Source organism: Tribolium castaneum, chromosome 4 (genome assembly GCF_031307605.1).
Source record: "Tribolium castaneum strain GA2 chromosome 4, icTriCast1.1, whole genome shotgun sequence".
Lineage (NCBI taxonomy): Eukaryota > Metazoa > Arthropoda > Insecta > Coleoptera > Tenebrionidae > Tribolium > Tribolium castaneum.
In genome coordinates, this window is record NC_087397.1 from 10,706,119 (window position 1) to 10,721,728 (window position 15,610).

A 15,610-nucleotide genomic window follows, 5' to 3' on the forward strand; every position below is an offset into this window, starting at 1 on the left:
ACAAACATTTTTACTGTTTTTTGGTGTTTTTCCAATATTTGCAATAAAGATTCCCATTTTTATAAAACTATATATTTAATGATATAAATACTTCGGTAGCAAATCCAGCCGTCGACATGTGCCGAGGCTTGTAATTTTGCCATTAAAAGCCTTCCCAAAAGACGCCTCTTCTTTAGAATTTGGTATTTTTTTTCTCACAAAACAAGCGATAAAAATAGACTGTGAATATAGGTTCTAACGTCTCCAAAATTTCTAAAACTTATCAAATGTAGGTATAATTTTTTTTTGCTTGTGTGTCCAGTGTAACTATGTATATGGTTAAAAACACCAATAAAAAAATCCAATCTGATTATGAAAAAAATCATAACTCTTCAAAATAATTCTGGAAATCCTACTGAGTGCGCCATTTAATTAATTTGTAAAAAATCAGACTTGGTTTCGCAAGAAAATATTACGTATATCTGGCAATAATGGATGTTAGTTTACCGAATTATTCTCGAAATTATAGAAACTGAATTCAAAAAAACCTTAAAAAATTAAACTCTGATTTCTATTGGTAACGTAAAGTCTCCTTGATTTACCTATTTCTATAATAAATAAGGGGCACTATTCCCACTCGACGCTAGTTTTTTATTATTTTGTAACAAAGTAGTTTTCGTTTCATGAACTAACGATTAGACTAGTCTACAGCGTTTTTTACCAACAGATGAAACCAATGTGTAGTATGTTTAGTTTTTTAAATATTCATTAAGTATGTGTTAGTATTTGTCAATTTTTGCAACATTAAAAAGAAAAATTAAACCGTAATGGAAGGATTCACCATGTTCACTACTTGAGCTTTCTGGTTTTGTTTAGATAATTTAAACACAAACATAGAAAATTGTATATTATTATACGAGTTTTGTAAGACATTCAATTGTGTACGAATGGTTTTAGAGTACGACAAAAGAGTGCTCTAATAGAATGAGGGCCGCAATTAAGTCGCATAAAACGAGTGCAATATATTATTTTTTCTACTTTCTGCTTTTTGTTGTTTGTTTTTGTTTAGTTTAACTTAGCAAAATCTGTTCAAACAATATCCTCTTAATTTTGTTAATTATTCAGGCTTTATCAATAAACGACTTGACGCTGTTCACATATCACACACTAGATTACATTGATCACACTGATCAGCTCTGCCAATACAACTTCCAAAAATTTACTAAAAGGAATTGCACAAAAGTTCTCTTTTTAAAACTACTTTCGGTTTCACAATGAACAATTTGTGAAACCAAATGAGAAAAAATTATTTGAGCTTAATTTACATTCTGATAATATTTTGAAGCAAATAAAATATTTAACAATTTGTTATCACATCAATAACAAATGCCAAAAACACCAAAAGACTGAATAAAAACCTTTGAAAATTTAAAAATGACTAAGATTGCTTCGTTTTTAAAAGCCTTAATTTAACTTGCTCTGTTGTCTGTCTGTCTGTCTGTTTCATATTTTTGGAGCCAAATTTGAAAGGGTTTCCGTTGTCCCAATGAATTGAAATTTTGCATGGTTACTTAATGTGTGTGTCAATGCAATCCTCTGGTTAAATGCCCTTTAAAGGGGTAAATGGAGTTTTCAAGATTTAAGTTATGTTTACAAATGAATTTTCGTTGTGTACAAACCATAACTTATATCAACATTAACGGTATGTTGGTTATTGGAAAATATATTAATATCTAATCATTTTCATTACGTTTCGTTACAAACAAATGTCGCTATTTTTTTAAATCATTTATCTTGGACGATAGAATACCGACACAGAACAGAGGTTATGATGTGCTTTCAATGCATTATAACAGCTGTTTTCTATCACATAGCACTACACAAATTTGCACAAATCAGCAAAATAATGGTGTTACAATAATACGGCGAAACTAAATCTCACAGAAAAAGACGTTAAGAATAAGTAAAGACTAAAAACAATAAATAAAAAAATTTAAAAAATGTTTACAAATTAAGATTTTAAAATTTATAAAAGCTTTAGGAACGGTCATAAGTCATAACAATACGGCATTACGGAATTAGTTTTTTAAATTGAGCCCTGTTCCCAAAGCTTTTATAAATTTTAAAATCATAATTTGTAAGAAAAAATATTTTCCTCTGATAGAAAAACATATTTTTTTACGTTTTATTGCAACTTTTAAATAAAAAAAAATAATTTTTATTACTTGTACTGATTAGTGTCAGTTTCTCTTATTGTAATCATCAGTAACCGCCTAACATATTTTATCCCAAAAACTAGTGTTATTATTAATCGTAAAATCCACTTTGGGATTTGTTGTATACTTTGTTGTAATTAGAAATGAATAACCGCCTATCCAAGTTATTTTATTGAAGTATGCCGCAGAGCCATATATTTCTGCTAAAACAGACATTTAAGAAGGAATAGAAAGTAGATTTTATTAAATTTATGTCATCACACAAATAAGAATAAACAGAGTTATTAAAATCCGTGTAATCATTAGACGTTACATAAGTTCTTGATCGAATTGTTAGTTTTCTATTTTCGGTTGTAATTGGGCTACGTACACTGTTTTTCCGCCCACGCGTGGAAAAACTTCCAGTAAAGTCGCGTAATAGATTATGTTTTTGTGTACAAAACGCTCACATCTTATGTTGGCAAGGATTCGAAGGCTGTTGAATTAAAAATAAGCAAAAAAGTGTGCTTTTTATGTAGGACTTAGCACAATTATAGAAATAAAACGCAGAAATGCACGAAATAGTTTGTCATAACTAATTAAATTAATTGGCGAATCTTTGACGATAACAATCGTGGACGGAGACGTCATTTGAGGTGGTGGCCGGCCACATATGGCGCTTCCGGCAGGATATTTCCTAAGCTGGAACGCGCGCTCTTCGCATCCTAACACCTTTGCATATCTGCACGCAAGCGGTTTATTGCTAGCGACCCTCCGAAGGCATCTTAACTACCCCTAATTACGAAATAATTGCCAGGAATGGTCCGTCTTTGGAAGGTCCCAAAAGTGACACATCTGCTTGAATAAGATGTCATTCCGCGCTTATTATGTCTTAACAAAACCAATATGGTAATGGAATTCCGAAATCTACACGCATCAGCGCACTTTTGACGAACATACGCTACCATTTTTTCCCCGTGTTCGAAAGCCATCACGATGATTTGTTGATGTCTGTAACAATGTAAACGTCGGATTTTTTGATTAATGTGTTTTAAAGGACACCGAGAAGATCGCATCGAGTATTTATGTTTGATGATGGCCGCGACGGATCACGTTGATCTATGATTTTGCTCAGCATTGCATATTGAAAGGGGCACAATTTGATGTGGCGACGAATTATTTAACGGTTATTACAACAACGAAGCGAAAAAATAAAGCCTGGCTTAATGCGGTCCTGTCAGAGCACTTTTAAGATAACAAAAGGCCTGTGACTACCTAATTTAAGTAGAAAGGCGTGGGGCTTAATGATGTATTTCGCACCTTTGACCGGAATGAAAAAATAACTCGTTGGTTTGAAAATGCCTACCTGAATCGGCGTTCCAGCTAGCGAAATATGGGAGAATATAAATATCTGTTGGATCTGTAATAGCAGCTGTTATGTTCAGTAAAATTTAAGTATATCTTGGCATAACGCGTGTTGAATAGGGTTTTTTGCTTCCTCGACAAATTCTCTTGAAATTTCTAAATGTGTAAATACCAACAAGATGTAGTCAAAGTCGCAAAAGGATAAAATCGATTGTTATTCATCACCCGGTGTGCGATATGGAGAGAACAAGACAAAATGGATCGAGGTGAAACAAGACACCTCCAAGTTACAAAAGTCAAGAATTGCGCTCTTCCACTGATTATCTAGGCCTGGTATGCGAAGAAAAACTCTTCAGAATTACTTTCAGACTTCTTTACCTTGTATTTATTGTCTTTAATAGGAACTATTATTGTGCCTATTTAGAAATTCGCTCAATGAAACTCACATAAACAATAGGACAACACCTGTGCGACATTGGTCGGGATAAAAACGGCAACGCACGCAAATTTCCGCGTATCGTGAAATCATGTCACGAGGGATTTTTCAAAAAGCCTCCTAATTAGGAAGAATCGCTCGAAATTTTGCCGGTAATGATGGCATAATCCGAGTTAAAGGTGCTAGTACCATAGTTGGTAGCAGTTTTCGTTTCTTTTATTAACATAGGTCATTTAGTGATTTCCAATGAGCTCATTAAATAAGAAAGCTGCCGTAATTGCAAAGTTTTTAATGAAAAAGCTCGTCTTTTATATGTTACCAATAAATTCACCGGCTCTGGCTTAATTAGAGTTCGATTTTACAAGAGACAAAGTCGGCGATAGAAAAATGGCTAATAATTAAATGTCACCACATATAAAGGATACAATTATTGTTTTATATAAAATGACAAACATTTTTTAATTAAATACGTGTCCTTAATACCAACACGTCCGCGACTGTGTGACAAAGTAAAATAAAATTTTATTTGTTATATTAAATGCAGCGCATAACATTTAATAACAATAAGCAATGAATCATTTCTTAAATGGTATCGGGTGCGGAATATTAACACTTCTTTAAGGGTATTTAGCATTCATTTGCGGTCCCACTGAACCATCGGCACGGTTCCACTAATCATCGCACGCAAGACGACTGAATATTTCTAAGCAATCAACACCGTGACACAATTATTATTAACGAGAATGCGATGTGTGATAATGTGGCACTTCCGCCAATTACGCACAATTCTCTGGCTGCGATTTTTTCCTGTAATAGGTGGAAAGAGCGCGCGCTTACGCGAGATTACACAAAAATCATGTCGGTTATTACGTCCAAGCTGAAATTTATTTTCGCAGCAAAGGCCGGATTCCTAAAAATAACGCCAGTGTAAAATATAAACCGAAAGGAAATGTTCTTAACGGAGCAAGCACATCTAATTCCAAACACATCTAAGACTAGTAGAGCAGACGTTTGACTATTTCAGTCGCAAGTAAAAATAAACACATGATGGAAGCTGCGAGGAAATTCGTCGAGAGTGAGTGAGAAGGAGCAAAGGAACGCAGAAAAACAGGACATAAGAACAAATTTTATTTTCGCAGATATATGGCACGAATTATAAATACTCGTTACAAAGGAAACCATTTTCTTTGATTTTTTAATGTTGTGTATCGTACATGACGGCAGTTTAAGGCTACAAGGATACAAGAATAAAAGGCGTGATGGTTTGAGCACTGCTTTGCATAAATTTTATTATGTAAATATGATAAATATCAAAAAAGATATGTTACATGTACATTATCTAAAGGCACCTTTATTTACGAACTGCATCCAATAAATTAATAAATAAAAATGTTCTCAACAATTTCGCAAAAATATTTCCAGTCGAGTCGCCATCAGCAGCTAACAAGACACTAGGAAAACATTGCCCTTTTTTTGGAATGACGGAAATGCCGATAGAAAATCAACTGATAAACATTTTTGTAACAACATATTAGTAACACCAACCTAAAAAAACACAAATTTATGCATTGACTAGCTTTATAACACAAGCAGAGAATTAAAATTGCCGGAATGAGCGCGGACGAAGCGGTCGTTCCAACAAATTTCAGTCTAAATCGAGTACGAAACTAGGAGTAGTTGTGATAATATAATTACAATAAATAAGTACGATTTCACCTCATAATTTGGCAAGAATTATTGTCACTTTTGCAGTAACAAACACAATTAGGAGCGCGATTATATGACTTTGCCAACTGGGGACGTAAATTAGTGCATAGTTTTTACATCATTATTCTACAGTGTGTTCAAAAATGGTTGTTCATCAAATCACCTATAAAATTTGAACGTAATGTACCGCTTAATTTAAATTGTGAATGCAGTCGAAGTGACAGATCCGTCAAAATAATGCAAAAAGGCTTCGAATCTAAAAACGAAAGAACGCACAACATCAAAAATCACGGAAATATTAGACAAACCCTACAGTTGAAACAACTTTGTCGAAAAATGCAAAAAGTAAGTAAAAATATAACTCAAAAATTTGACAGAGATGACAAAACTCAGACTACAATAGTCATTTGAACAAAACGGTCCAAAAAATTTGAATTCCATAGCCGACTTGATGAACAACCATTCTTGAACACATTGTACTACAAAAATTGTTATTATTGAAGTGAATACTTTTCCATGTTAAGTAAGCTACAATTTTTCAGAAAGGAACATTTACCCTGTTAAAACATTTCTTGTGACCAATATTTTCTGTTTCTCATCTAAGGCTCCGAGAAACCGTTTAGGAAAAAATAGTGCTGAAAATTTACTTGTTCTATAGACTATAAGACACCGAACCATAGAAAAACCATTTTGAACTGAATTAAAAAAACTAAAGTGTTTCAAATGAATTTTCTTTTTATTCTACCACACAGTAAAATTTCAAATTTGGAAAAACTAAAAAAAATATAGTCTTTATTGGAAGATCTGAACACTTTTTTAACGAAATGGTGTATGAGTATACGCTCCACGTTAGGATGACTAGGAAAAGATAATTCCTGTAAGAGTATTTTTGCTGTATTTCAGAAACTAAAAATCACACAAAAATGCGCGTAGGCTATTCAATATATTGTATTTTTCCGTATTTTTTATGCCTGTGATATTTTTCAGAATTTTTCTACAACTTAATAATAAATTTTGATTATAAGGAATTGTAGAACAATTCTGATGCTTAGAGAAAAATAAACGATTTAGTAGCAAACGCTTACTACTGCGTTATTATTAATTTTTGAGATTCAGTAAAAATATACTTTAACAGATTTATCGTATATTTGCTTGAGAACAAAAATAAAAAAAATTCAAGTTTACGGTTCGAAATTGAACATCAGGTTCTCAAAGAGGTGTAAAATTGTTCATGAGTTTTTTAATGTTCATATAATTTCATTTCCTAAAACTTTCCTAACATAATATGTAACGCAGAAATATCAAAATCGAAAGCGTTTAGAATTGGTTAATTTTTCCAGATAAAAAAATTATTCACCGTCTGCGAATGAATGGTAGGTAAAAAATGTAGCGTGGCATAGTTGTGATTGAAAATGAATTGTTTTGGTAATTTGGTGACGTCATAAAGAATTTTCAGTCTTCGATTTCTTCCTAATAAAATCTGATTAACTGTATAGGCCATTCAATATTACTCAAGTGTATAGAAAAAGTGTAGATGCCAATGGGTGAATACTTGCCTTAAGTATCCGGTCACCAGGCGTTTTTCTGAAAGTAGCAGTTTGAAAAAATACGTTAATATCCATTCCACCATAGCTTTTAGTGTCAAGAATCTACATAAATTAATAAATATTTTTCGACACTCCTGTTTGTCATGGTGCAACAGATGAAAATTTAAAACAAATTCAAAACCGATTCTGTCTTGGTATAGTTATTGCTTTGAAGTGTCCCTTGCCTCTTCTTCGGCCTGTTAGCAAATAAAAAATAGCGATGCGCGTCCGATTTTTGAATACGGAAACGGGCACATCACGTCCGCCTCAATAACCGGAAAAGGAAACTGAAGCGCACATTTGAAACAAAGTCGACGGAAGCCCGCAACGTGCCAATAATCTTATTCGCCGGTCACTTCCGTTTCGACAGGTCAAGTTCCCCTTGGCCGTTGGCCGCCACCATCGACAGCGGTATCGTAATGAACTGGGGGTGCGCTGAGTCCGTCTGGGCGAGGCTGAAGATGACGCCTCCGTTCGACGGAGTCGCGTACATCATGCCTTGGGGGGTTTGGTACACCAGGGGCGAGATGATGGGGGGCTGGGAGGAGGACGACGACGGCGATTTCGTCGTCGTCGTCGTCGTCGCCGGTGCTGACGTTGCCGTGCTGGAGGACGTGGAGGAGGGCGGAGGAGTGGCAGCTTTGGACGCCGGAGGCGCGAAAGCACCCTCGGGCTCGTCTTCGTGGGCGTCGGCGTCGCTGCTGTCGCTCGATTCGCCGCCCGACATATTGTCGTCCTGTAACAAATCACAAAAAATATAAAGTTTTGCGCAAAGACCACCAATGCGAGCGTTCAGTCGGTTTGAGTTTTAGTCGGAATGCGGTGCTAAGAAGTTGCAATGATAAAAACCCGTCTCTTTAATGAATTTAGCGGAAAAATGGTGCAGGCACTTTATCAGTCGATCCGAGCAGTCTTAAATAATTAATAAAATCAGTCGGTTGCATGACAATGAGGAGAGTAAATAACAATTAATTCGTGTAATTAGTAGTCGCGGCTCGCCGGCAACTATAGATTTACGCGTGTGCCGACGTTGAATTCAATACCAAATTTGACAAAGACGGGTTTTACGATTCCAATGGAAAATCGCAGACAGCGTGGCTTTGCTTGCCTATTATAGTGTTATTGCACGGACCGCAACTCGCTTAAGCCAAATGGGGAGAGATACAGAAAAACCGCGTTATATCATGGAAATTTTGCGGCCATACTCTTCTCGTATTTGCTCTCTCTGCCCTAACAACAATACAAACTGATATCCACACAGTCAGATATAAAGCAACCCATAAATTAACACAACTTGCTTCTTGTTTCTCAACACCTTTTATCCCGTTCTAGGAACAATTACAACAACAGTGCCAAACAAAACTTTTGCCTAAAATTCTAGTAAACAATCTCACTAGACCAAGATTTTCGACTATTTTAAACCATTTTTTCTAGAAAACTATTATCCTTGAATATTTCAAACTATACTAACCCCGTGATTTTATGTCGAGAGAACAATATGCTCATTGCGCACAAAAATTATCGCAACACATGAATTTTTTCGTGATCATGTTGATTGGAATAATTGGAGTAACGTAACGTAACGTAACGAGTCTCGATTTTGCTTGAATTCAAAAATTATGGTTTTGTGGCAATGTCTGTCGGAGGAGACACATAGTCTCTACTATGTGGTGCTCAACCAACAGTGTCCGATATATTGAGGACATTTTAGAACCTCTATTTTCTGGAATAATTTTTTGTTTATACACGATAGTGTCCGATAATACCTGACCTCATATAACTAGAATTATGCAACACGAGGTATCTGGAATAAATATATTTAAGAATATTGTAGTAGTCTGAAAATAGCCCTGATCTTAATACAATCTGTGGAATTACCCTCAGCGAGGCTTGCAAAAGCAGCGAAATACACTTAGGTCTCTGCAAGAACTGGAAATTGCCCTTCTGTACAAATGAAAAAAATTTGTTCAGAATTATGTTTTAGACCTCATCCATAGAAGACTGGAAACTGTTATTCAGGCTAAAGGTGATAATACTGGTAATACACGGTCTGAAAGCAGTACGAGGGCAAGGTGAGAAATTCTCGGCCTACCACAGAATTAACATTGTTACCTATAAAATTTTTATGTGGGAGCAAGTCAATCATGTGTCATAACAACATCCCTCAAGATTTGTCTTAATCCGACAAATAGTTTTTTTTTCTGAGCATTTTTTAAAGTAAAGGTGCATGTCTGTTTTGAACAATAGATAAAATGGAAAATTTCAGCGTCGTTAAATTCTTTGTTTTGGAGGACTTATTACCAAAAGAAATTTATCAAAAGTTGTTGAGAGTTTATAAAGAATCAACCTCTTCATATTCTATTGTAAACTTTTGTGAAGGACGACCAAAAACAGTAACCACGGATGAAAACCTCAAAAAATGCACAATTTGGTATTGGATGATTGGTGAATGAAAGTGTATGAGACAGCTAAGGTTATAGGGACATATGAAAAAAGGATGTAGTTTACTTTGGACCAAGAATTAGATACGAAAAAAATGCACCTGCCCTCAAAAGCGCTCTGGTAATGGAAAAATTGAGAGATTTAAAACATGAATTATTAGAAGAATCTTCATATTCGCCTGATTTCCACCAACCACAAATTTAAACAAGATTGTGGTTACGAAAATTTATTACTCGAATGAAGTGATTGCGGCTGTAAACAAGTATTTTGCAGGCCTACCAGAAAGTCACTTCAGGAATGGAATAAAAAAGATAAAAACACATTGTACAAAGTACGTTAAACTAAGTACAGATTATACAAAAAATGAATGCATATTTGAATTAATAAAAATCGTCTTTCATTGTTAGGTCCAGAATTTTTCATCTTGCCCTCCTATGAATTACAAATTTGGATAAAAATAAATTTTTGTCTTTAAAGAAAAATTTTTTGCAAACACTCATTGCGTTATATTTCACCTCTTCATTTCAAAAGACAATAAAATATTCATTTGTTTCTCAATCATTTAAGAAAACTGTCCGTGTTGCGATAATTTTTGAGAGCAGTCCATTTGAAACATTTTTGAAAGTTGAAAGATCAGAAGTCTAAAATTGATAGAATATTTTTGATAAATAAAATACCTAAATAAATAATAAAATAAAGTTTTATGTCCTAGCTAATTTAGTTTAGATAGACACAAATCCGAACATAGTCTCGAAAACTCAAGAAAATCATATTTTGTTCCAAACCCACCACAACGACGTTTTATGCACTTCTCTAAGCCTTTAGGATCCTTTAAAGTACAAAAATGTCAATTGATTTGATCTTTATAATGTTTTTAGCTAAGACTCTGAACAACTGTTTCTAAATTTTCTAGACTACGCAAATTTTCAAAAATATCGTCAGTCCTTCATAAATTTAAAAAATGTTTTAATTAAGAAAAAAGTCCACACATTTCAAATTTGTTTTTTATAAGTCACACAGAACATAGCTACAAAAATGCAGCAGTTTCTTAAAAAAAACAGCGAAACAAAAAAATGTTAAGTGTAAACTTTCTAATTTCTGAACTACTATAGAACGCCGTGTTTTCCCATACATCAGCTTTCTTTCGGTCGGTAACAAAAAATCAAGACAAGCATAATCCTAATCGCGAATTTTATTTTATTATTGTGCCTGCAATGGTATTGCCTTTTCTCTTTGTGTTGCAAAATGTCTCGTGATTGGGAGAGTGGCAGTTCGGCTTTTCCGCCCTTGTTCTGCTAATAATTCAGTTCGTGTTGATCATTAAGAGATATTCGAAGACTCTGCGTCCGTATACTGTAAATCACTGATGGGCAGACTTCCCAGGAAGCATACGTGCAAGTACGTCTTCCTTACAATAACCGTGTTAATAGGCTGTAAAAAACGAGGGACATGTCGAGAATACCTCGGTCATAATCGATAATTATTATTATCAAGATGCCAGAACGGAGCGGCGATTGGAAGCCCAATCGATTACATATGCTATGGGAATCTCCCAATTATCCGTTTGGCCGACGTCGGCGATGCTGTCATATGATATACGCGGCCTGATCATTACGACTTTTTCTCGTCGGGAAGGATAATGCAAGTCATACGTGAAGGCATCGCCGATCTGCCTCCCGTTTTTTCCCCGGACTTTTCAAAACGCGAACACTGGTGACAGTTTGATCGCGCCGCTTTTTACCCAAATTAAAGAATATGCGTTTGCGTTCGAAATATGACAATTGCGTTTTTATTGCGCCGATTTGTTACGTTACAAAGATGCCAATTCGATCGTCGGGAATATCGTCATAAACCTCTCGTTTACGATGGTATGTCATGTATGAAAATTGTACATATTACATTTAAACGCTCCGGTAAATATCACAACGTCACGCTCTAGTGCGGCATCGATTCCGACAGGTGGCTGCCGATTTCTCAACACCTGATGGCGACTTCGCCCAAAACGGCGGAAGGAAACCAAGGATAATCTCTTAATGCTTCCAAGCATTGATTAGCGATAATTAACGTGCCATATCCCGGATTATTTACCACACCGCTACGCCTCATTAACGGCATTAACGTCACTTATTTTCGGAGCGCTTTAAACCTCTCGCATTCACCAAAATCGACAACGGCCGCACTTTTACCGTTTAGAAAGCCATTCGAACCCGCCGGAAATAGACTGTCAACTTCGACAACACTTCAAATAAGTAAAAATCAAAAATTAGCCAGATCCTGTGGCCGCGTCCTCCCACATGAGCGCCTGGAGGCCCATTAGCGCACGTGTTTGCATAAAGCGGCACGCTACCTGTGAAATAATTTCATTATAATACACGTCGATGAGAGACACCACCTAAATGGATCGGAACTGCTGTCAAGTGTTTTGGCGCCGGGGGTCTTTGATCACTTCGGGTATTGACCCGGCCTCAGGTCAGCGCAGACACTGGACCATCTGAAAAGTTTAAGGGCTGTAGCCGCCCTCAATCCGCTTCAAAATCGAATTATTGGCCCGAAAACTGGTCCCGGCCACAAAACAAATACGGGTGGCCCGAAAACCCGCCGCAAAATCCCGACTTGGAGCCGAATATTCGTCCAGACGTGGAAATAGCGCCGGAGGAGCGCTTTTATCGTGTGAATTTCTTTGTCGAAGTTCGGTGCAAGTGTAGAAATCGGCGGTTTTGATTGATGGGCTTCCATGTGGTGCAACTTTCAATTCGACAACGAATAATTATCGCGAAAGAGGTCTCGCGGTTTCGCCGATGCTCTAGTTCGCTTGTCAAAATTTTGAGATGGCTTTATTTAAAGAAAGTGTGGAAATGCAAAAAACCGCCACACATTGTCTTCATTAATATCATCGCGGGCTGTTTGTCTTCCATAATGAAGCCTGCAGCTGGCCTCCTGCCTAATCATCTGTGAAATATTTGCAGCTTCGTACCTGATGTGAGTTTTACGACGGCCAAAATTGGACCTTATTAGTGTTAAATCGCAATAGGTGTAAATAATAAGCATTTTAACGCCGCTCTTTTTTTCGCAACAGGTGTTTATGACTCCGTGGGCTAAACTATTCGCAAATCTGACACACAAAAGTGCAATCTTTAATAACAGCCATTAAACGCTAGTATCGCGTTTAATTATTGCATCCATTGTGCTTTTTTCCCTCGTATCCACTTTCCGATTAAAAATTTTATGGTCAATATATTTGGGTTTTAATCAAATCTACGGTGATAAATTACCAAAAGATTTCGAAGAAGAGCACAGGGGCGTTTCGTTCGTTATCCGTAAAATTATAAAAAGAGCAAAAAATGTCAATTTTAGTTGAATTATCTCAATAATAGGAGCTTAGGATACTTTTCCCAAATGCAAAGTGTTAACATGATTAAGGTATTATTCAAAATTATCCACACCGATCACGGATAAAATTTCGCCTCAAATGTAATAAAAAGAAACCTACGTAAACTGCAAACTTGAGACAATTCAGGCAAAAACCGTTAATCTACTTTGGTGGCCATTCTATTAAACTTACATAATTCTGCTATTAGTCATCGATTGTAAAGTTATGTAAAAGAAGCAATAGCGCCTGTCAGGATTTAGGCAGGATTATCAAAAGCCAATGCTGTTATTTTGTTGTAACGCAGATACACCCATATGTTTTATTGCCGTTGCAGATAGTATTTCCGACATTATTTTCGGTATAAAATGATAAGTCAAAAATTTATTCAGCCGCTTTCCTCCCACGTGTTTTAGCTCTTGAATGTGTTAAAAACTCTAATTACGTTTTTTCTTCTCACGTCTGACAATCGGTTGCCATTAATATGCTTTCAAATAATCTCTCCGGCTCATCCTGTATGCAAAAAACTCCGATGGTTTTTGTAAGTAATTTCACCGGACTTTACTCCAGTCATTGCCATTGTACGGATTATATTTTTAAAACCTCATTTCCGCTTTAGATTCTTGTTTTGTTTTTTCACTCTTCCATTTCCTACCGTTTCGAAATCGCGTAATTAGGTTCGATCCAGTTGGAATTTCGTCGCAAAATCGTTCCGTTGAGTGAATAATTATGATCGAAGAGAAGCTTTGATTTAGGTGTGCGTCCTCACAAAGCTCGCTCGCTTTCAGGTTCCGCCTTTCTCTGGTGTGCTTCAAGAATAATGTGTGCGTGTTAGAGCAATGAATGCGGACCGTTCGCTCTAAAAATCCCTTTCAAATAATCCTTGGCCAGTTCAACATATCACAAGGGAGTTGCATTTGTTGCGTGGACAAGTGTACATATGTATCCACGTCTATATATCATGCGGAAACGAACAGTGAAATAAATAGCAGGAAAAAACCTTGCCGGCTCGTAGCACATGTCCGAACGATGTATCCGTACACCTACACGACCGCGGGATCGCTATAGATATAATGCTTGCATATAATAAGTCAATATTTTTGCCAAGTAACTCGATAACAATATAATAGCCATTGTTCGGGTAATTGTGGTATAACCGGCCATTACTTTGGCCGAGGAAAGCCGACGCACCGCACAGATTACCATCGCTACCAGATCCAGATATCCATGATATACCAGCCAGATATGCTAGATCTCAACAGACGAGATACCATCGGCTATTTATTGAACATAATTGAGCCCGCTCCGCTCCAGCCACAATTTCAGCCAATATTCCGAAGAAAAATTGCAAGTTTTATCAAAGTTTGGGCAAAATGGTCCGGAGGGCGCTCGTTGCGTGTGGAGCTTTCGAAATAAAACGTCTCTTTGTTGCAAGTTGCAGGTGTAAAGATTGTCGAAAACTGGAGCAGCCGACGGTCCAGATGAAATTTGTTTATCGCCGACGTAATTATCCGAGGCCATGATTGTGGATGTTACAGGAACGCGTAATGGATATTCATAAAATGCAAAATTACGCACATACCGTCTACTTAACAGCATATGCATGATAATGGATCCGTCCTAAAACGGATTAAAGAAACGAATTAATAATTCAATTACGATGCAAATGAAGCACGCGACGAAAATTCGGAAGTGGTCGAAATTTGGGATTCTTTCTTTCTGAGTGTTCACCTGCGCTCCGGGTTTGCTTCCGGGTGTCATGCCATGAGAGGAGAAATCATGGAGAACGAGACAAAGGCAAAAATGGCGAGCTTGTGTTTACACATGGTCGGTGGGTGGAGTCGGACTAAATATGGTCAAATTTGTTGCAGTTAGCACCATTGTTGACTGGTGGTTAACCAAACATCGGACCGGATTGTGGAAGGTGTTGATCAACTTCCTTCCAGGTTCGCGAGACGACTTTTATTAAAATTTTACGGTATTTTAATGGATTTTCGAGACGTCCGATGTCGTAAACTCCGATTTGCAAGTCAAATTCGATTATTTATTTCCAAAATAAAAACATCATGCCTACAATAGACAAAAGTTTCTTCAAGTCCAAACACATCAGTAAATATTTAGGTCTACTCTAATTAATGTTAATTAATCAATAAACCCAATTTTCACTAACAACTACATCTTGCCAACACGCATTTTAAATTTACGGGTTGTGTCGGAAGTTGACGATTAAATATTCGCAGGAATTTAAATGCCTTGTATTAATTATTCAAATATATTTCCACAATGACACAATATTTTATCTTAATGTCTTAATAAATTAAATAATTATAAAAACCCCAGTAGCTTAATTACAAGACTATTACACACGTCTGTACAAAATTATTGCGCTTCCAACGCCAACAAATTTCACTCTTAATATTTATTTAACGCAACTTATGACACTGTTACTTCCAGTGGCGCATCTAGCCTCTGAAAATTGTAGTAGACTCATAATTTTTCTTATAAAAATTCTGAAAAAATCAACATGCATAAA

The 15,610-nt window shown here is 36.2% G+C and overlaps 1 protein-coding gene across 1 annotated transcript in view; it reads right to left on the minus strand.

The window, feature by feature from the left end:
* Positions 1–5,235: 5,235 nt before the first annotated feature.
* The window catches only part of bs (blistered), a 32,611-nt gene continuing 22,236 nt past the window's right edge, over positions 5,236–15,610 (minus strand). Inside the window, exon 3 of the mRNA XM_008202641.3 lies at positions 5,236–8,004. Coding sequence (XP_008200863.1) covers positions 7,621–8,004 — 384 coding nt within the window. The 3' untranslated portion in view covers positions 5,236–7,620. The remainder of the gene's footprint in view (positions 8,005–15,610) is intronic.